Source organism: Ochotona princeps, chromosome 14 (genome assembly GCF_030435755.1).
Source record: "Ochotona princeps isolate mOchPri1 chromosome 14, mOchPri1.hap1, whole genome shotgun sequence".
In the NCBI taxonomy this organism is placed as follows: Eukaryota; Metazoa; Chordata; class Mammalia; order Lagomorpha; family Ochotonidae; genus Ochotona; species Ochotona princeps.
This window is the reverse complement of record NC_080845.1, coordinates 32,719,335-32,743,080: the sequence shown is the minus strand read 5'-3', so window position 1 is coordinate 32,743,080 and position 23,746 is coordinate 32,719,335. Positions and strand designations below refer to the sequence as shown.

Here is a 23,746-nt window from a genome sequence, read left to right as displayed (position 1 = left end):
CTTTGAGGAAGGAAAATGGGAAAATTAGTCTTCCCACGTGTTTTTTAATTATAACATTGACAGGTAAGGACTTTGACCTATGAGAGCAAAGGTCCAAAGTTCAGACAGCAGAAAAAGTGCCACGGAAAGTATAGGTATTCAATAAATATTGAGCAGTGGTAATGACAAAGTAGTACGGTTATTGTGTTTAGAGATAATGGGAAAATACAAAAGATAAGATGGTGTCTCCTTGAGGGAATTACTGTGACACAAGCATCATTAAGAAGTCTTGGATAGCCAGTGATTGGATATAGCTAATCTTATGGGTATAAGTAGCCATAGAACTAAACAGCATTACAACTAATTGGTTATTTAGACCAACTTCAAAATAAATATCTCCCACTGAGACCTAACAGGCTCTGCATTGGTCAACAATCAATAAAGCTGTTAAAGTGACTGGATTGGTTTTACACCAGTCTGGTAATTTACTGCCATAGAAAGAATCAGTGGATTATTTGGACTGTCTCAGTGAAACAGCATTTTGGTAACCAAAGAAAAAAAGAACAATGCCAAGTTTGAAACAGGGGGAAAGTGTTAACAAATTGACTTCAGTGTTAAAAGATTTATTCCAGTAGAGTAAGATTTCAGCTGACTAAAGTGAATTTCTAGAATACTGTATTATTTTTTTTTCCTACCAGACACTGCATTTCCAGGCAGGCGAATGTTAGGAGTGGGGAGAATATAGTATCAATGTTGAGGGAGGCAAATTCTGAGTAACAGAAATTTCTGGAATCTAACAGGTGGGTTATCTAGCCTCCTAGATTAATAACAATTTTGGAGTACCTAAATTATGATCTGTGGAGTTGCCTGTTGTTTTAGGAGATTGAAGAGTTATTGCACGGCACTTACCAGTTTGAGTAAGGTGTAAGCTCCTTCAGTGGATTCTTCAATTGTTCTAGCAGGTAATGAACACTGTATGTCTGTTTTATTTGAACTCTCAAAGTATGGAATCATATCCTTTGATTATATTACCTCAAGTTGGCCTTGTGCACGGTAACCTAATCAGAGCCAAATTTCTACCAATCAAGCCTAAACCCAAGCAGCTGAGACTCAAAATAAGCAGTTGGCTGGCAATTCGGAGCTTGTTGCTGTCTGTCATTAAACTCAAGAGTTATACTCAGCAGAGTAAGAAATTCACATTGCGAGGTGCAGGCAAGAGGGATCACTTAGTAGTCACTCTTGGGTGTATACTCAGTGACTGGTCCTATGACAACTATTTCATTTAAATTCTTCTTATGCTCTCATTTTTCTTTTTGCTTAATATGTATAATAAATTCACATACAGTATGCTAAGTAAATATATACATTACTGACAGAAGTAGAGGAATTATGTTTCTGTATTTCTTACCGCACCATATAGTTAAAGAATGAAGACCCCAGATACCAATTATTTCATAACAGGAATGTCAACACTCAAACTAGAAACTAAATTTGAGAATTTGTATGCTATTATTCAAACAAAAAGCAAAAAACTGGCAAAACTGATATTAATTTCTAACACAAAAACCAAAATATCTCACCTGCAGGATATATTGTGTGAGATCAACTGCTTCTTTTTTCTCATGTACAAGTAGAGTTTCTTTGTCTTCTACAGTAATGATATTAATTTCTCCACGACGTACTTCCCTTAGAGCCAGAGGGCGCTTGCGAACGCAAACTCTGATTTTCTCCATCTCAGTCCAAGTTTTTTCTTTCTCTGAGGTGTTCTGTCTGGTATGTTGGTAAACAGGCTTTAATTAATAACAGTATATTTTGTTGTAGTATTAAGAGTAATATTTAACATCTATTCCCTTATTTTCGTTTATTTGAAAGGTGAAGTGACAGACAAAGAAACGATTTTCCAAGGTCATGCCAGGGTGAAGCCAAGAGTCCAGAACTCTATTTGGGTATTCCACAAGGGTAGCTGGGGTTCAGGTATTTGATCCACCATTCACTGACTACCAGGATACATTAGCAGGAAGTAGGATCTGAAGCAGAGTAACCAGCCATGGACATCCTCAATTGTGGCTTTACCCACTGTGCCACAATACTCACCCCTGGGCACGATAGATTTTACATGTTACATATTGGGGGTGATCAGCTGGCTTAGCAGTTAAGATGCTGCTTGGGATGTCCACATTTCTGACTGGAGTGTCGGATTCCACTCTGGGCTCTACCTCCATTCCAAGTTCCCTACTCATGGGCATCTGGGGAGGTGGCAAGCAAAGGCTCAAGTACTTGGATTTCTCACTTGGATTGCGTTCAGTGCTCCTGGCTTCAGCCTGTCCCAGTCTTGGCTGATGCAGGTGTTTGCGGCGTGAACCAATAGATGAAAAAAATATCTCTGCCTTTCGAGTGGAAAAAAAAAAGTAAAAGTATGTATTTAAAATGTACCACTGAGAAAGCTACTTTAAAAATAATTTAAAGTATATTTGTTCATTTATTTAAGAGGTAGAGACAAGAGAAAGAAACAGGCAGTATGACGGAGGAGATCCTAGTTGCTGGTTCACTTCCCCAATGTCTGCAGCAGCTGAGGCTGGGCCCAGCTGAAGCTTGAGTTGGGAACCCAATTCAAGTTTCCTACAGGAATAGTAGGGACCCTGTTACTTAAATTGCCCCTTGTGGCTTCCCAGATCATTCATTAGCATGAAGCTGGAATCAGGAACCAGGAGTGGACTCAAACTAAGGCTGAAACACAGAGACTACAAATATGAGATGGGACTCTAATAGGTCAGATTCTCGCGCCAGAAGATTCTTTTATTAGCTAAATCCCAATTACTTCTATATCCATCCCTACTTCATCAGTTTTTATATAGAACAAAACACCTAACACAAAAGAAAAATCCCTTCAGGAATTGTTCTAGCTCTGAGACATATTTGGCTTCTACACATGATTTGCTAATGGTGAATGCTCCTTACATTCCCAAAATTGAGGTTGGTTAATTCCCCAAATCTAATGCAATATGTTGTTACCATCTCTCTAAGACCTTTACACAACCCAATCCCATGCCTTTTATTACCTTTCAATCCAATTATTTTTTCACATTTACCACTTTCTTAATTAGTAGCGCAATTTTTATCCTGCTTGTTAAATTCCATAAAGTAGGTGCTGAGTGTCAATATTTCTACTGTTCTTCTCAGATACATTCTGCTGCTCTCAATGTTTCCTATTTCCTCTTATTTATGCACACCTGATACGTGTGTGTGTGTGTGTATTAGAACACAATCAAGTCTTTCCAGAAAAATTTTATGGCTATTCACCAATAATTCAACCTTCTATTCAGATGCGTTCTTTCATTGGTTTCACTGAATTACTCAACCTTAACATTTAGAGTGATATTCCTTTGGTTAGGGATACAAAGTTCACCAAATTTACTTGCTGAACCTAATGACAGTCTTATCTAAGAACTGATCATTTATTAGAAACTCCTCTAAAACTAGGAAACAAGAAAACAGGATTCTTGAAAACAGGTGTTTTATCAGGATCAATGCCTTTGGCTCATGTACTAAGAACGCTTTAGCAAAACAAACTATTCCCTCTTTCACATGATAAAATCTGATTAACAGTCCTTAAAAATCCTTTTATAATAGGGCTAATATAAGCTCCTGTTCCATATAATTGCTTCAGGTCAATTTTGGTTTTCTGAACCTTCCAAGTGACTGGAATATTATTTTTTGCCAGAATGTAAATTAGCAAAAAACAAAACCCTAGAAATAATTTTTTTTAGATTTTTATTTATTTTTATTACAAAGTCATATATACAGTGAGAATGAGACACAGAGAGAAAGATCTTCCATCCACTGATTCACTCCCTAAGTGGACACAATGGCCAGAGCTGAGCCAATTCAAACCCAGGAGCCATGAGCTTCCTCTGGGTCTCCGGCACTGGTGCAGGGTCCCAAGGTTTTGGGCCGTCCTCGACTGACTCACCAAGCCACAAACACGGGGCTGGATGGGAAGTGGGGCTGCCGAGATTAGAACCAGTGCCCATATGAGATTCTGGCACACGCAAGGTGAGGACTCCAGCTGCTGGGCCCTACAAATAACATGTCTAAAATATTTTAAAAATTTTTTATAGATTTGAATTTCACAAGGAAAATTTAATGTATCATTTAAAAATGAGCTTTTTAGAAAAGATTCATTTATTTGAAAGGTCAAATGATAGAGAGGGAAAGACAGAGAGAGGTCTTCTACTCACTGTAACAGAAAGGTCCAGACCAATACTATGAGTCAAGAACTCCATCTTGATCTCTCACATGGTGGTAGAGACACAAATATTCATGCCATGTTTTTCACATTAGCAGGAATCAGGTTGGAAACAGAGTAGCCAGGACTAAAAGCATTCCAATGTAGGATGTCAGTTTCGCAGGCCACAGCCTAACCTATTAAGACACCAGCCCCTAATGCATCACTTAAAAAGCGGTTCTTGTGTCAAAGCCTCTCATTAATAATCTAATAATATGCAACTAATCCAAGAGCACAGAAAATATTAACCTTTATTTACCCTACAACTTTTTCAATAAGAGGCAGAAAAACAGAGCACAAGTGTGAGATCCACTGGCTTATTTCCCAGAGGCTCACAGCCCAGCCCTCCCACACAGCTAGCAGGGATCCAACTACTTGAGCCATCACCTGCTGCCTCCCAGGGCTGGCACCAGAAGGAAGCTGGTACTGGAAGACAAAACCAGAATCACAACCAAAAAAACTCCCGTATACCCAGGTATCCCAGCTTTCATCTTTCTTTTGTTTATTATTTTTTGTTTTAAGTACAGTCAATGAAAAAAAAGACCTGCAGTTTTTAAATTCAAAGAGAAAGAAAGAATGCCTCTTCATCTTTTAAAAGCCAGCTTTGGGCCCAACGCTGTGGCCTAGCAGCAGCTAAAGTCCTCACCTTACACACACTGGGATCCCATATGGGCGCCGGTTCTAATCCTGGCATCTCCACTTCCCATCCAGCTCCCTGCTTGTGGCCTGGGAAAGCAGTCGAATACAGCTCAAAGCCTTGGACCCTGAACCCACGTGCGAGACCCAGAAGAGGATATGGGCTCCTGGCTTCGGATCAGTGCAGCACCAGCCGTTGCGGACACTTGGGGAGTGGATCATAAAATAAATCTTTAAATAAAAAAAGCCAGCTTTAATGCTTACTCTTCTCTAGAATATAAATGTGTTGCATTTTTATTAGAGTCCTGAGGCAAGCCATTTATTTTCAACTTTCTGAGTATCTAAAAAGTAAAAATCTGCTTTGAGGTAACCAGAGAATTTCTTTGGATGATTTCCTAACAGTAAATCTCAAGCTGGTAAGAGGATTTTGCATGATTCCAAAACCCTGACTACTACTGAGCCTAGCAGAGAGGGTACTTAATTTTTGTCAAATAAACAAAATGACAATTTTTAAACTAAAATATCCATTCAATCTTGATGGGGGTTAATTGGAAAGTCAGATCTACAGACTGAAGGAGAGACAGAGGGAAAGATCCTCCATCCGTTGGTTCACTCCCCAAGTGGCTACAGCGGCCAGAGCTGATTTGGTCCGAAGCCAGTAGCCAGGAGCCTGGAGCCCCCTCTGGGTCTCTCACATGGGTGCAGGGTCCCAAGGCCTTGGGCTGGGCCCCTCTGCCTTCCCAGGCCACAAGTAGGGAGCTGGAAGAGAAGTGGAGCAGCCTGGACACCAATCGGTGTCCACAGGGATCCTGGGTGTGCAAGGTGAGGACTTTAGCCACTAGGTTACCATAATGGGCTCAAAGTATTATCTTAGTAAGTCATTTCAATTTAATTTTTTGTGTTGCTCAATAAAAGATGGTAGTAGTCAAAGTGTTCTTTCACAATGAACTAATCAACAGGACAGCAATAATCATTTTCACAGTCATGTGGCAATCTAGTTCTCTCAGAATTAACAGAAAATAGTATTACATATTCTGTGTTTAACTAGAAGAAACAAAAAGTTTTCAGAAATATTTCCAATTGCTAAGGGTACTATTTTTTAGCTTTAAAATCACGTCTTTTTTTTTTTGAGTAAAAGAATTGGTTATGAAATCCTATGAAACCTTTCATCTTATTACAAATGATATTTTAAAAAGAAAATAGAGCTTAATAATTTTATTTCCCCATAACTTACACAGATAACTTTTCACATAAATCCAGCAACAGTTTTTTCTTTAAGAACGTATTTCCTGTTATACCACTGTTACTAGCAGATTGATATTTCACCTTTCTAGGAGCTTTATTTCAAACTGTAACCCAAAGCACTAGGTGAAAATAACTGATCATCACTCTGACTCTCAAACTCAGATCTCCACCAAATGTTCTGATTCTTTGTAATCACAAGTATCATGTTTTCCTTGGCTGGAATTACAGAAAAGCACTCAAAAATCAGGATCATCTGACAATGCACGCAAGTAAGTTGCTCCAAAGACTGACTTCATTCAACTGTATCTCTTTGGTTTTTAACTAAGTTTTAAGTCTCCTGGTTGGTTTGAGTGAATCTGATGGCCTTACTAAATAATTAAATAAATAAATCCTGGGGATTTTGCAATCACTTTCTTTCTGTTTCCATTATAGAAAATCAGTCAACATTTCACTTTCACGGATGCACCAGATTTATCATGTTACACTACAATAAATAATAGAAATAGATCTGCTATAGGAGTAACCGATCTGGCAAACAGCAGCTGTTTGATGCCTACGAGCAATATCATCTTTCTCCCATCTGGAAAGCTTCAATACCTCACTGTCTCCCATTCAGGCATTTCTATTATTAATTCCAAAGCTGTTCACTATCATTTTTGTTATATTCATTTACTGTAAATAAGGAATTGCTCTCTTCTGGTCACAAAGGGCAGATCTATCCCCGCCCAAGGCTGCTGTTTCTCTAAAACAGAAACAAAGCATAGAAAATTACCTGACACAGGAATGAGGAATTCCATAGTCATATCCTGATTCACGACAGACTCTTTGAATAACAGGAATGTCACAATCTCCCAATATTGGAGAAAAGGGATTTGATGAGAAGAATGAAGAGTTGATTTTTGTTTGCACATAGGAATCAGCAGCTGTGGTGTTCAGAATTCTTGTTTTTGTATGGTACTGCGAATCATCTGGCAGCATGTGTTCCAGAACTTTCAGATGAGTATACTTCTGTTCAGTTGTAGGGAAATTTGACAAATTGCACGTTTCAAAACCAATACTGCTGGCAGTTCTGCTTTCCTTGTTAGTAGGAGAATCAAAATTTAATTGTCTGCGAGGCCCAGATCTGAATTCATAGGGCTTGGTATACAGGCTGTTTGTCTGAAGAGAATTCTTTGGGCTAATGGCTGCTTTATCTTTTTCCTGCATAATCTTAATGATTTTGATAAGTTGGAAGAGACGTTTGCGGTCATTCATGTCATGAACTCCCAATTTGGTGTAGTCCTTCATTGTAATCTTGGCTAATTCATCTACTTTCTGAAGGCCAAGAGCAGTAAAATGAGGATAATACTGTGAAAGTTCAGCTTCACAAAGACATTCATATAACCAGGATGCCATTTTTGTGAATTGGTTTTTATAAACTCTGAGAGAGAAAAAAAGAGTTCATTTGAAGCAATGAAAACCAAAAAACATGTTGAAAGACATCCTTATATTAAGTTTTCAATAAAAGTATTTTCTTTTGAAATGACTGAATAACACCATAGCAAATAAGCACTTTGTACAGCATATGAAGCTTTATAGTAACATCTACATGATTCATCTACTTAACAAAAGTAGCCTTTTAATTAGATACAAAGATAAGCAGAAATACACATAATACTTACTTATTTCTAGGGAGAGTTCCTTCCAATCTTGCAAAGTCGTTTTGACACATGCCACCAACTACTGAAACCTTGTTCTCAACTACTGATTATACAGGGACTAATTTTAGATATTCAACTTACTGTCAAGGCATGTCGCACAACTGTTTCCCGTGATTAATGAACAAAGGCTAAAAACTCTTTCAGGATAGAAAGTAGAATCAAATAAAAGACCACAAAGGATTATAAACTAATATAACCCAAGGGACATTGGATGGATATCTGCTGAATACTGGTAAAAATCAGTTAAGCTGAAATAGAAGCATCAATTCAGAATCAATTAACTCAGGATTTCAGACCATTTTAAAACAGGCCATTAATGCCTACATGTACAGAACATGAATCAAATAATTTATCCAGGGAGTAAATATAGTCTGTATTTTAAATGGGTACACATTAAAATGTTTAACCATTTAAAAATTTTTAAATACTTAATAAATGATATGGTCATAATAATCAGTCTGCTGGGTAAAGTTAGGAGCTTGAATTCTCTAAAACATTATTAATAAAATTCAAGTTCCCAATACTTAAGTAAATTTTATTTTGTTTTTAAAAATTGTTTTATAATTGTTTTTAAGATTCAGTTAGTTAACTGCTGGTAAAACTTCACTGTTTTTCATTTTTCTTAAGATTGAGTTTAAAAGAGTGAATTAGTGGATAGAAGATCTTTGTCTCTTTGTGAATCTGTCTTTCCGAATAAAAATAAATATATCTTAAAAAAAATCTGTCATGTGAAGAAGTTCACCCAACAGTCATCACCAAAGCCACACATTCAGCCAGCCCCTCTTGGGGCTGCAGTCACATGAAAGATCCCAAGAGAAAACAGAAAAACTACCTATGCCTAGCCCAAATACCTGACTCACAGAACTTTGAACAATGTCTTAAAAAGATTTACTTATTTACTGATTTATTTATAAGAGAGAGACAGAGAGAATATCTTCTATCCACTGATTCACTACCCAAATAGCCACAATAGCTGGAACTGGGCCATAGAGCTGAAACTCCATCTGAGCCTCCTATGTGGGTGGGTGGTAGGGGCAGAAGTACCATGGCCATCTGCTGCTTTCACAGGCACCATTCCAGAGAGCTGGACTGAAAGCATGGCAGCTGGGACTTCAGGCATTGCAATATAGAATGCCAATGTTGTGACAACTTAACCTGCTGAATCACAATGATGGCTCCAGTTAACTGAGGCTACTAGATTTGGGAGTAGACTGCTACACAGCAGTAGATATTAACATATTGTCCTTTAAAAAATATTTTTACTGGGGTCAGTGCTGTCAAGCCTCCGTGTACAGTGCTGGTATCCCACATGGGCACCAATTCGTGTCCTGTTTGTTCCGCTTCTCATCCAGCTCCCTGGTTATGGCCCGGGAAAGCAATGGAGGATAGCTCAAAGTCCTCGTGCCCCAGCAGCCCTGTGGGAGACCAAAGGAAGCTCCTGCCTCCTGGTATCAGATTGGCTCAGCTGTATCCATTTGCAGTCAGTTGGTGGAGTGAACCACCAGATGGAAGCTCTGTCTCTCATTCTACAGGAAGAGTTAGAAATCAATGTTGATGATTGCTGACTTTTTACTTAGAGTATTTATAATATAGTGACTATGAGTATACTAGAGGAAAGGTAGCAAATATATAATAATACACATCATAAATGAGAAATATTCATGCTGTTATTCTCTTCTGTACCCATGGTAAATAATTTCAATTATGATGTTTTATTTACTTATTTACTAATGTGATTTATTTGCAAAGCAGAGTGACAGAGGAAAAGACTAAAGAGAGGATAGATACTCCATCCAATGATTTATTCCTCAAATGGCCCCAACAGCCAAGACTGGACCAGGCCAAAGCCAGGATCTAGGAGCTTCTTCATAGCCCCCTACATGTGACAGGAACCCAGGTCCTCAACCATCATTTGTTGCTTCCCAGGCACATTAGCAGCATACTGGAACAGAAGTAGAGGTGGGGCTTGATTCCAGGCATTCTGATATGGGTTGCAGACATCTCAAGTGATAGCTTAACCCACTGTGCCACAAAGGATCCCTATTTTGATATTTTCATTTTAAAGATTATTTTATTTTTTATGTGAAAGGCAGAGTTACAGAGAGGAGAGATGGAGAGATCTTCCATCTGCTGGTTAACTCCCCAAATAGCTGTCAATAGCCAGAGCTGAGCTGATCCAAACCCAGGAGCTTCCTCCTGGTCTCCCATGTGGGTTCAGGGTCCCAAGGACTTGGGCTATCCTCTGCTAGCTTTTCCAGGCCATCAACAGGGAAACAGATTGGAAGTAGAGCAGCCAGAATAGAAACTGGTGCCCATATGGGAAGCCAGTGCCTCAGATGGAGTCTTAGCCTAATATCCCAGTGTCAACCCCAGATATTTTTAAATTAAGCCTGAACCAGCCTCAGAACATCCCTTCTTTTGGTGTATGTGCATGATTGTATACAATTCCCTGAGTTGTGATATCTGTGTTTACGTGTGAAACCAACACAATTAAAATACGAAATATTACAATTAGCCTCAAAAGATTCTTCCTATATTGTTGCATTTCATCCTTCCCTCTGCCCTAAGCAACTCCTAATTTATTATTTGTCATTCCATGTCATTTGTATTTATTAAACTTTATATAAACAGGTGATGGGCATTTTGCCCTAACAGCTAATATGCCTGCATCCCATCACTAGAGTGCCTGGGTTTGGTTCCTGGCCCTGGTTCCTTATTTCCTGCTAATGCAGACCCTGGGAAGCAGCAGTAATGGCTTAATTAGGCTACATTTGGAGATCTGCATTGTATTCCTGGCTCCAGCTTTGGCTTGGGCCCAGCCCCAGCTGTTCCAAGCATTTGGAAAGTGAACTAGCTAGAGGGGGCTCTCTCTCTCTCTCTCTCTCTCTCAAGTAAGTATAAATAAACTTTAAGTACATGGAATTACATATCAACTTTGTATCTGGCTTTCTTGACTTAGCATAGCGATTTTAAATTTAAATGTGATGTGTCACTCCTTTACCGAGGAGAAAGATCTACAACATATTAGCAGTTGACCAAGATCACATCTGCCAAGTGACAGTCCTTAGGTGAGTCCTAAGATGAGACCTAAGGTCTTCTCATGTTCTCTCCATGTCCTTTCCACATCTCCATGCTATGTCATCTCCTTCAAGCAGTGTGCCAAAAGCAGCCCCAGTGTGCCAACCCCCGAACAGATTCAGCAACTACCCTGCTAGGCACACTGTAATGTTGCATAATCTCACAGCTTGTCACTACCACGAAAACATCCTAAAAATCAGTAAAATCCAGAGAGGAAAGGCTAAGGTTTTACATGTGGAACCCACTGGAATTCAGTGTCTCAAATACACAGCAGTCTCCTCTGTGACTGCTAGGTGTCAACTGCTGAAGTAACCAACAGAAAGTCTTGGAAGAAATCTAGCAGACAGAAATTCCAACTTTTTGTCCTGATGGCAAAGGAAATCAATCAGAAACAGTACACAACAAAATGTAGCTAGGATGTAGATAAGACCCAACTATACATGCTCCCTCAAACTCTCCATTCCTCTATCTAAACTTGAACTCTACCTACTTGAACCGGCTCCTTGACATCCAGAAGCTTTTAATCTTTCAGCTGTGTTACCTTAGGCAAAGTCACTTAGTTTTGCTGAGTTCCACTTCTGTCTTAGAGCATACTGTGAGAATAAAATAAGATACATATAATGACTCTGAAACTGCAATATACTCAAGAATGGGGGCATACTGTCTAATTTATTAAAAACAAATGGTGCACCGTATGAAAGACTTGTAACACTATTAAAAGACATTTTCTATCATGAAATTGAGCAAAGGTGAATATAAAGAATCAAAAGCTCCTTCTTGCAGATCAGTGTGTGGTGGCAGCAGCTGAGAAGTCTTTGTAGACAAGAGAAAATTGTGACTGACTACTTGGATGCTACTGTGAAATGGATGTTATCACAGCTGTAAGATCAAGATTGTGCAGCATCAACAATCATTATATTTTATTTGAAAGGCAGGGTTACACAGAGGAGAGACAGAGAAACACAGTTCTACCATCTACTGGCTCACTCTCCAAATGGTCACATGGTCAGAGCTGAGCCTACCCAAAGCCAGCAGCCAAGAACTTCCTCTCGGCCTTCCACATGAGTACAGGGTTCTAAGGCTTTGGGTATTCTCTGCTCTGTTCCCAGACCACAAATAAGGAGCTGGGTGGGAAGCGGAGCAGCTGGGACATAAACTGGTGCCCCTAAGGGATGCCGGAGGATTAGTCTGTTGAACCATGGTGCCAGTCCCCACATCTTTTCTTTAAAGAAAAAAGCACTAACAAGTATTAATGTATTGCTGAATCATTCTTTATAAGAAGTTATTGTTTATGCAAGTTATCAGATACAAGACAATAGAATCTTCTTTAACAAGGTTTACAACAAGGATTCTAGGTTTAAGTAGATCTTTGAATGTTGCTGTATAATAAATTTAAAATCCATTTGTATAAATTCGTTCTGTAATTAAACAGTTTGCTTGAAAACATTTAAGTAGCAACCAAATGGATGTGAACTGAATAAAGACTCAGCAAGAGTTCTACTTACAGCTTTAACTTTTTTTTTTTTTTGGATTGAATACAATATTTTAATCTGTTCTGAGTCTCTTCAAAAAATTGTGACATGATGGTGGTTATAAATTAAGAAACATGTTGGCATAAGGGCCTGAGACCATGTCCTATTTTGAAGAAAATATGTATTATATAAAAGAGAATTAAAAATGTCATTGAGGGGCCTGGTGCAGCAGCCTGGTGGCTGGGTACCTCGCCTGCATGCACTGGGATTCCATGTGGGTGCTGGTTGGTGTCCCAGCTGCTCCACTTCCCTTCCAGCTCCCTGCCAGCAGCTTGGAAAACGAAAAGGATGGTCCAAGGCTTTGGGGCCCCGCACCCATGTGGAAAACCGGGAGAAGCTCCTGGCTTTGAATCGGCTCAGCTCTGAATGTTGTGGCCACTTATGGAGTGAACCAGTGGAAGGAGGATCTTTCTCTCTCTCTTCTCTGTCAAATCTGACTTTCCAATGAAAAATAAATAAATCTTTAAAAATGTCATTGCAGTAATAAGCAAGCAAGAACACTAATTATTCTTCATATACTTGATTTTTCCCACAGTACATTTTAACACATTTCACTAATTATCTAATAGGTAATCCACTATCTGAATGGATACTTTAGGAGTTTGTCTACTTATTTTATTATTATTACATAATCCTACCAATGGTACCATATAAAAAATAGAAACCCAACAGGCTAATACCGAAAGAGATAACGATAAAAATTTTTAGCCTGGGTAGCCTAGCAGCTAAGGTTCTCACCATGCATACGCTGGGATCCCACATGGGCGCCGATTTGTATCCTGGCGGCCCCACTTCCTATTCAGTTCCCTGCTTGTGGCCTGGGAAAACAGTCCAGGATAGCCCAAAGCCTTGGGACTCTGCACCCACATGGTAGACCCTAAAGAAGCTCCTGGCTCCTGGATTCGGACGAGCTCAGCTCCAGTCATTGAGAACACTTGGGGAGTGAATCAATGAACTAACATACTGTCTCTCCTCCTCTCTGTAAATCTGACTTTCCAATAAAAATTAAAAAAAAATTTAGCCTGAATTTTTACCTTTGTATTAGCACCAAAATATTTTTCATCAAAATAAGAGATTATTCTGTTTCCTAGGCTAGTTTCAGTCTTCAAACTTCCTATGGTGGTAGTCATAGCAAAAAGATTACAACAGCTTCCTAAGATACATTCTAATATAAGGGATAATGAAGAAGTGTGATTGTACCACATACAAAAAAAGGAAGAGATTACAAATACCGAAATAGATAAATTATACTTGCAAAATACACTGCTTTTAAATATTAATTTTGTGTGTAGGCTTCTACTAAATTAAAATTCTTTCATCAATGACAGTTTTATATGTACTCCTTTCCCTCACTGGATAAACGCTTGATTCAAATACCTTATTAGCATTTATAATACGGAGATATTAGATAATGCTATATATCAAAGACAAACACAAGTCTATGTGTGTGAAGCCTTAATTGGTTTTCTTTTAATCAGTTTCATTGAGTATTTTATGCACAATGATTCTGAAGTGTATAGTTCCATTATTTTTGACACAAACACAAAATACAATCATGTCAGGTCTACCAATCATTCTAAAAAGTTCTTAACACTTCTTGACAGTCAATTCTCTCCTCTATGCTGACCCAAGGAATCACTTATCTGCTTTCTGTTACCATAGATGGGTTTGTATTTTCTAGAATTTCACTTAAAATAAAATGGCATGTCATCATTTTCAATATAAATAAATATAGAGTTTTTCTCCATTTAGTTGAAATTTTACTTTGTGGAAATTTTCTTTCTTAGGAGTTTGGAAACACATTTAAATGTTTCTATTGTTTCTTACAGATCTTTCCTTCATTGATCTAAATGACATCTGCTAGTGAAAAGGAAGGAATTTCTAAAATTTTAAGCTGGTCAAAATAATTTTTAAGTGATTCTGAGAGAAAAAAAAAAGTGAAACAAATATAGAGTCACTTAGCCAAAAAAATTACATTGTATTAAAAAACTGTCCAACTTGCCTGCAGTGTGCACTGGCAAGCATAGGAACCAGGGTAGGGGGCAGAACTGGTAGGGGTTATGGGGCGTCACCCCAACCAGGCTGCAGCTCCAACCGGTTTGCATGAGGACCGAGTATGAAGTGGGCAGGATTGAACTGGACTACAACACCAGGAAGACAGAGCTGGAAACAGAACAAACCCAGCAATCTCAACGACCAGCATGAGCATAAGCTGATTGGTGTGACGGACAGTGTCGGACTCTGTGCTAGCAAACTCGCACAAGAATCAGGCCTGGGATCATCTCAGATGGAGTTTCTTTGGAGATCCCTCCAACTGAACTGCTGATCTTAGAACCCCAACCATGAAGAGACTGTCAGCCAGTGGATTCTGAATAGGGTTCATTGCGATTGGAACTGAGAGATTGGCAGCAATCCAGAACTGATGAACTATCAAAACTGTATGAGCAGGACCCTCAGAGCGCGCCTCCCCCTCCCGTTAGGGATCTGGGATGGGTGGGAGGATGGGTGGGGCTTTCACCCTGTAGCCCTTGACACTCTGTTCCCTAATCAACTAAGTAAGATTATTAAAAAATAATTTAAAAAAAAAACTGTCCAAAGAAGTTTGAGGGCTAGGGCTTGGTGTGGTAGCCAAGTGGCTAAAGTCTCAATCTCTCAATCTCTCAATCTCCTCCTAAGATACCTCCTTGCGTCTGATGCGTTTCAGCTCACGGTAAAGAACCAGGTTGTGGGAATTAGCTGCGCGGGATAATATCGTAATATCCTATGAACTAGGACTCTACCATCTTTTTAAATAACTAACATACATGAATTGGCTATCATTGGCCATCTGAGATTTGGACTCATGATTAGCCCACCCACCTCACTGCATATGGTAACTAGGCTCACACAACTCAGTTAAACTTTGCAGGCTTTTCAAACACCTTACTATATTCCACTCTTCACTTAATTATATAGATTAGGTAAATGTGTATAAAATATTTATTTTCCTGGGCCTGGCACTGTGCCCCAGCAGCTAAAGTCCTCACCTTCAACACGCCAGGATCCCATATGGGTGCCGGTTCTAATCCTGGTGGCCCCACTTCCCATCCAGCTACTTGCTTGTGGCCTGGGAAAGCACTCGACAACAGCCCAAAGCCTTGGGACCCTGCATCTGCGTGGGAGACCTGGAAGAGCTTCTGGCTCTTGGTTTTGGATCAGCGCAGCACCGGCTGTTGCGGTCACTTGCGGAGTTAATCATCGGACGGAAGATCTTCCTCTCTGTCTCAACTCTCTCTATATATACACTATATACATACACACATACATCTGGCTTTTCAATAAAAATAAATCTTTAAAAAAAAATCCCACCTTAGTGGGGGTTGTAGGAATGTAGAAATGGGCCAGATGGGTCTCAGGGGCCTCGAGGCAGAGGTGGAAAGAATGTCCTGGGGTGTTACTTGAGAGGTCATTGTATAAGAGGTGACATCTTCCATTTCTCCTCAAAAGGACACTTCATTGTTCTTACATTGTAAGATTGTCCACATCTGCCTCACAGTGCCCACAGGCTTGTTTTATGCCCCTCAAACTTTCCCTAGAAGTTAAACTGAAGTGTTGACACTTGTTTTTCAGCCTTGAAGAGGTACTTGAGGTCTTCTACTAGATGGAAGGATCTGGTTGTCGTCTTTCATGGGCATCTGGGTATGTTCTTCATCCTCTCTCTGGAGTCAACAATGGAGGCAGTGCAGTTCCACAACATGTGGTCTATGATTGAACCACGTCTATGGGATAAATGCTCCCTGAGTCTGGGGATCCTATCAGTTCAAAGTACCCAAGTGACTCATAGGACCCACTGCTGACCAGGTCACCCTTCCCAGCCCCAGTTCTCCTGCTCCTTAGCAGGTGCTGCAGTCTGGTCCAGACCACCATCTGCCTTATCTTCTGTACATCTCTGTAGCCGTGTCAGCTGGTCAGGGGACCCCTGGATCTCACATGCACCGGTGGGTGCTACAGCTAAATCCTTCCCTCCCCCAGCTTTTGCACTTACCAGCAGGTGTAACTGCTGGTGGAGGAGACCCCTGCCAACCATGACTAGACCAGTCTGTAGACCTGGCTCTCACTTGCGGCAACAGTGACCCATCCCAACTGTCACTTATACCTATGTGTGCAGCAGTCTGGCCCAGTCTGGCCCCAGACCCAGCTCTTGCACTCACCGGCAAGTACCTTTGCCTGGACAAAGTCACCCTCCAGAATCCCTACTGACCCAGCTCCCTGATTAGGCATTTGTGCATGCCAATCGGTGCGGACTCCTGGCCCAGCCTGCTCTCTTACTGACTCACATGTGCTGTGGCCTGTGCCTAGAAGCAAAAAAAGTCCCTAGGAGCCGGCTATTTTATACCCCTCAAGCAGCTCTCAGTGGCCTCTCTCCAGGCTGTGTCCTAAATTAGTGCTCAGCCGCAGGTGGGAGGCAGGGAGTTTGGCAACTCCGATCACTCTGTGGCAGGGTAAAGAAAGTGAGAGGGGGCTCCAAACATGTAAGTTTTAAATGAATATATAGTCCAAAAGTGAAGGAATATATAGAAAATTCAGCAGGCATTAGAGCATATTCTTTCTTTCTTTATATATTTATTTTATTTTTATTTGAAAAGCAGAGATACAGAGAAAAAGCAAACAGATCTCCCCTCCACTGGTTCACTCCCCAGATGGCTTCAATGGCAGGAGCCAAGATGATCCAAAGTTAGGAGTCAAGCGTTTCCTGTGAATCTCCCACATGGGTGCAGGGGCCCAAGGACTTGCACCATCCTTTGCTGCTTTCTCAGGAACTGGACCAGAAGCAGAGCAGATAGGACATGACCGACTGCCACGTGGGATACTGATGCCATAGGCAATTAACCTGCTGTGCCAATGCACTGGCTCCTTGTAAGATCATTTGTAAAAGGAATACTGGACCCAGCGTGGTGGCCTAGTGGCTAAAGTCCTTGCCTTTAACGCGCCGGGATCCCATATAGGCACCGGTTCTAATCCTGGCTGCTCCACTTCCCATCCAGCTACCTGCTTGTGGCCTGGGAAAGCAGTCAAGGATGGCCCAAAGCTTTGAGATCCTGCATCCACGTGGGAGACCCAGAAGAGGATCTGGGCTCCTGGCTTTGGATTGGCGCAGCACTGGCTGTTGTGGTCACTTGTGAAGTGAATCACTGGATGGAAGATCTTCCTCTTTGTCTCTCCTCCTCTCTGTATATCTTACTTTGTAATAAAAATACATAAATCTTAAAAAAAAAAAAAAGGTAATATTAAGAGGGACCAGTGTGATAGCGTAACAACTTAAGCTTCCATCTGTGGTGCCAGCATCCCATATGAACACTGGTTCGGGTCCTAGCTGCTCCATTTCCAAACCAACTCCTTACTGATGTGCATGAGGAAAGAGCAGAAACCCCCAGTCTTTGGGTTTGGGTCCCTGTAACACATGGGAGACCTGGACGAACTCCAAGAGCCTGGCTTCAGATCAGCTCAGCTCCTGTCATTACAGCTACATGGAGAGTGAATCAGCAGACAGGCAATCTCTCCCTGTCTTGCAGAATATAATCCAACAATCATTTCTCATGTTTCCATACCCTGTATTAGACATAATGCAACTATTAGTAACATAAAATTCAGTATGTTCAGTAGACATAAAAGGTGAACAATAAATTCTCTCCTCCCTAAGAGGAAATCAGTTACTTCAAACTCTAAGGATTATTCTATCTATAGTCTATTGCTCTGGACATAAGACAAATGATACTAGACAACTGCTTGAAACAACAGCTGCTATGGAATTAGAATACATGATACACATTGGAATTCTTAAAGGAAGACATGAATTTTGGAAATGCCTATAATATGGCTTCTGTCAAAATAAGCCCTAAAAAGTCTCGGGTTAGTTTATGGTGGCTAATACTTGGCAATTGCAATTTTCGTTAAAATCCCCACAATGAGTTTATTAAGTGTGGTTAAAAGCACAGGGAGCAATGACCTAAACATAAAAATAACAAGACTGTTGAACTCAGTCATCTTGGAACAGCACAAGTTTTACTCTCTCTAAATATAGAGGGTTAATTTAGAATTCACCTTTATTTTTAAAATTTTTGTCTAACCCAGCTGCAAGAAGCTGTCATTTGCATTTTTTTGTCATTTTACAGCCATAAAATATTCAATAAAATATATCTCACATGCTTAATCAGAAAAATATTACAATCAGTTTTTATAAGCTAAGATAATAATTAAAGAAACAAACAAACAAAAAAATCTTTCAGTCAGGCTTACATCCTTTTGGGAACTGTTGCCACCATGGAACCAGGAATTATTTCAAAAGGAGTGACTTTGAGAAAGCAAAGGACAATTAAAACAATCATTCTATTCACTGTGACCTAAATGATTAATATTAATTGTGCTATCTAATTAAGACTTTTGTGATAAAGAGCAATTGTCTCTTACAAATGAAGAAACAGAAGCATAATTAAATTTAAAGCATCCAGATGGACATTTAAATATTTTATTTACTTCTAAAATTTTAATATTTATTACAAAGATGAAGGATTTACAGACCCATGTGGGCCTCTGATTCAAGCGCAGAGGGTAGGGGAAGGGTGAAATCTCAACTAAAGGCTTTTTGGTCTGGATATCAGAATCCCAGTGTAATCCCAGTGTAATCTTGATTTATCTCATAGTAAAACAGAGAATCTCAAGGATATGGCATGCATCAAAATATGCAGGGATCACTATCCAAGTGTCCCCACAACTGAGTACCTAAAGTATTCATTACCTACTAACAAAATCTGCCCCTCCAGCCTTGTTTTTGAGTTTGGAGGTGGGTGGGTGGTTGACAACACCATCCGTGGTCACTCAGGGTTAAACCACAAAACATTTTCTAAACACCTACCTCTCCCTTAATTCCAAATCTAACAAACAGATCCAGCCAATTTAATCTAAATATTGTCAGATTTCTTCTGTCTTCATTCTGATCACCACTGCCATGATGACTTGGCCTGACCTTCTGTCACTAAGATCTGTTTGTCTCTTAACTCATCTTCTTGCCTCCAGTTTCCTTCCCTGAATCCCCCACCAACTGTCCTCCAGACTACAGAACCAGATCATTCTTTACAAAGCACAGTTACCGGGGCAAGTGCTGTGGTATAATGAGTTGAGTCACCACTAAGGATGCTTGCATCCCATGTTAGTGTGCCAGTTTGAGTCCCAGTTGCTTCACTTCCGATCCAGCTCTCTGCTAACATACCTGGAAGGAAGTGGATGATCCTAAGTACTTGAGTCCCTGCCACCATGTAAGAACCTGTATGGTGATCTGGCTTCAGCCTGGCCATGTCCCAACTTTTTGGAGTTTGAACCAGCTGACAGATCTTTCCCAGCGCTCCTTCAGTATGTAGTGGAAGGAGGGAAGGCAGGAAGGAAGGAAGGAAAGAAAGAAGGAAAGAGGATGGAAAGAAAGAAACCAAGCTGCTGGGCCAGAGTTGTGGCATGTTATGTTAAGGCTCTGCCTTGCATTGCTGTCATTTTATATGGGTGCTGGTTTGAGTCCCAGCTGCTTTACTTCCAATCTAGCTCCCTACTAATGTGCCTGGAAAAGCAGGGAAGATGGTTCAAGTAACTGGACTCTTGTACCCACATAGGAGGATGAAGCCAGAATGAAGCTTCTGGCTTTGTCCTGGCCCATTCTCAGCTATCGCAGCCACTTGGGGAGTGAGCCAGTGGACTGAAGACCTGTTTCTCCTTCTCTCTAACTCTGCCTTTCAAATAAAAAAAGTATTTAAAAAATTAAAAAAACAATAGCTCAACATTAGAAGTTATGACCAAGCTCCTCCCTTTTTAAAACCCATCAGTGGTACCTTATCTACATACATAGAGAAGTCCAAGCTCCTTGGCACATTCTCCCCAAGCCTTCTATAATCTAACCCCTTTCTTACTCTCTCCAATTAAGTGATCATATTTGTCTTTTTTTTTAAGATTTATTTTTTTTTTATTGGAAAGTCAGGTATACAGAGAGGAGGAGATGATTCACTCCCCAAGTGAATGCAACGGCCGGTGCTGTGCCAGTCAGAAGCCAGGAGCCTAGAACTTTCTCCGGATTTCCCACACGGGTACAGAAACCCAAGGCTTTGCCCCATCCTCGACTGCTTTCCCAGGCCACAAGCAGGGAGCTGAATGGGAAGTGGAGCCGGGACCAGAACTGGCACCCATATGGGTGCTGTTCAAGGTGAGGACTGTAGCCACTAGGCCATCATGCTGGGCCCCACATTTGCTTTTCTGACCATGTATTCATACGGTGTTCTTTTTTTTCAGTTTATACTGGAAAGACAGACAGATTTTCTATCTACTGACTTACTCCTCTAAGGCTTGCAGTGCATGGGTCTGGTGCTAAGTCAAAGGCCTGGAACTCAGTCCTGATATCCCATAAGAATGGCAAGGACCTAAGCACCTCAGTTGTCATCTACAGCTCCCCGGGTACGGAACGGCAAGAAGTTAAATGGGAAGCAGAGCTGGGACTCCAATTAGGCACTCCATTAGGAGATGCAGGCATTCTACGAGGCACCCTCATTGTTGTGTCAAACTCCCACGCTGTTTGTATTTATTTATTTTTATTAGCTGTGAGGCAAAAAGACAGAAAACAAGCTCCTGTTACTGGTTCATTCCTGAAATGCCTTCAACATCCAGGGCTTGGATCTTAATTCGGATTTCTCACACTGAGCAGAATAAAACCATTTCCTGAACCATCACTGCTGCCTCCCAGGATGTGCGCTAGCAGTAAGCTGAGTCAGGCATCGGAGGTGGGTATCAAACTCAGGCACTCACATTTATAAGACGTGGGTGCCTTGTCTTTAGGCCAAACACCCACTTCCACACTGTGTGTTTAAATGGATTCCTCCCACTTTCCTCATTTTACCTACTTACCTTTTACTCACTAATTATAACATAAAAGAGGCCTTTTCTGAACTCCCCAGATATACTCAGATGTCTCTGCTGTGTTCACATCATACCTTTTGCATATTTTACCACTAGTTACCACATTCTCTAATAATTATCTATGGATATGCCTATGTCCCCAATAGAGTATGAACTCCTCACGCTCAAGAAGTATGCATTGTCCTTTTTATACTCAGTATCTACGAGTGTCCAGAAACAATACACATCAATAGTCATTTAATGAACAAATACGCCTACAGTATATTTAAAATTCAAAAGCATTTGATACCATTTGTAACCATGGGTTGTAGAAATATTTTCACCAGGGTAATTTTATTACTTGGGAAAATTCTGGCAGAATTGGTACTGCCCTAACTCATTGTTCCTGGACAACAAAATGAAGCAAATTTGTGTTAACTGCTGTGGATACAGTGATGGTCACTTCCACAAAACACCTTCATCCATTCAAGTAATATTTTCTGAGGGCCCAGCACAAATCCTCACCTTACACTTGCTGGGATCCCATGTGGGCACTGGTTCCTGTACCAGCTGATCCATTTCCCACCCAGCTCCCCATCTGTGTCCTGGGAAAGCAGTAGAGAATGGCCCAAAGCCTTGGGATCCTGCACTCACGTGAGAGACCCGGAAGAGCTCCTGGCTTCCGACCGGCTCAGCTCTGGCTGTGGTGGCCACTTATGGAGTGAACCAACAGACAGAAGATTTTTGTCTTTCCTTCTCTCTGTAAATCTGCCTTTCCAATAAAAAATAAATAAATCTTTTTAAAAAATACTTTTTTGAAAGCCTGTTATGAGCTTGGCCCTGTTGTAGGTACTGAAGATAGAGCAGTGAACAAAATAAGACAAAAATCACGCCTTTCACAACACTACTTATTCTAGTGGAAGAAGATAATAAGCAAATAAGCAGGCTAATTTCAGATAGTGATAAATGCAATAAAAAATGCAGGGTGAAGAGGCCTACTTTACTATTAATTGATCACAGAAAGCCTCAGTCAGAAGGGAACACTGAGGCAAAACCTGAAATACTGTGAGCGAAAGAGGACGAGAGACACAAGAGAACCCATCACTGCTGAGGTAGAAAGAGTGAGGAATGGTCCAAGGGTCAACAGGAGGCCAAGGTGGCTAGCACGGTAGGAGAGAGTATAAGAGGACAGAGAGCGGTAGGGGCCAGATTACATAATCTAGTGAGAAACAGAAAGGTGTCTGAGTTTAAGTGAAAGAGAAAGTCATTGGAGGATTTTTAAGTGAGGAACGGATATGATCTAATACATGTCTTTCAGTCACTCTTGAAATGCTTTGCATAGAGTTCATGTTCAATAAATGGTTGCTATTGCTCTCAGCTGCTAGAAAATACTTCATGTCTTTAGCGGGTGAGAGGTCCACCTGCCATCAATTGCTTGAAGAGAGCTACTGGATTCTAGTCCTATTCAACCTGTAGTTTTCCACACGGAAACACTGAGGTTTAAGCCATTTGAAAGCCATCTACAGTGGAGGAGTCAGAGACACCGCCAAGGCTGAACTCCGAATCCCCAGCCCAGTTTCCACTCTCTGTTGTAGATTTGCAGTGTTTCAAACTTCTATGCAAGGATAATACAAAGCCACTGTAGTATCTGACTCCTGAAACCTTTTTATTAACATCACCACTGAGGCATGATATTTGCCAAAAGGAAGAATCAACAATGAGACTATCTAAGTCCCGAAGTTAACAGTGGAACAAGCCTCGGGAACACGACTCTGTCCTGGACACCTGATGGACAGGAGGCCGCCTGAGCAGCGGCCACACGCACTCAAGTACAGAATGGACTACAAGACCCAGTGCTCAAGGAAGAATACAAATGCAATGCGAAAGACACTTTACAATTTACCCAACGCATTCACTAGAATGGCACTAGAAGCATGAGTTAATTTTGATATAATCTTCTCATAAAATACTGAAAATGCACACTATTAAGTAGAACTACACATTCTTCATAAAAAAAAAAAACTCAGTAATTCCGTTTTCCATTAAGCTTTGAATGTGCTCTCGTACTTGCGAATTACATTCAAATCAACAATTGTTTCCGTAAAGTTTTACCACGCGGAGGGAGTCGTGAAAGATGTTTGCTTTTCGTCAACGATTTCAGACTGTGGGAGAAGGGAGAAAAATGGGGCTCACCGAAACACCTTTGGGACTCAAAGAGAGAAGTGACGTGAAAGAAAACACCCACAATTACGAATAATGGCTTAAGTAAAACACGAGGAGGACAGAAGACTCAGAGGAGCCGGAGAGCCAAAGCTCACTTCCCTCAGACGCCCGGCTCCCGGCGCTCCCGGCGCTCCCGGCGCTCCCGGCGCTCCCGGCACTCC

General features: G+C 40.7%; 1 protein-coding gene across 2 annotated transcripts in view; it reads right to left on the bottom strand.

The window, feature by feature from the left end:
- KIF24 (kinesin family member 24) overlaps positions 1–23,746 on the bottom strand; it is a 65,484-nt gene that overhangs the window by 41,431 nt on the left and 307 nt on the right. The window contains exons 1-3 of one of the 2 annotated variants that reach the window (XM_058672667.1): positions 7,807–7,948; positions 6,918–7,565; positions 1,560–1,749 (exon numbers count right to left, since the gene is read on the bottom strand). In XM_058672667.1, coding sequence (XP_058528650.1) covers positions 1,560–1,749; positions 6,918–7,565; positions 7,807–7,856 — 888 coding nt within the window. In that variant the 5' untranslated portion in view covers positions 7,857–7,948. Of the gene's footprint in view, positions 1–1,559; positions 1,750–6,917; positions 7,566–7,806; positions 7,949–23,746 lie in introns of those variants that run through there. The other variant, XM_004581216.2, reaches the window with a different exon arrangement.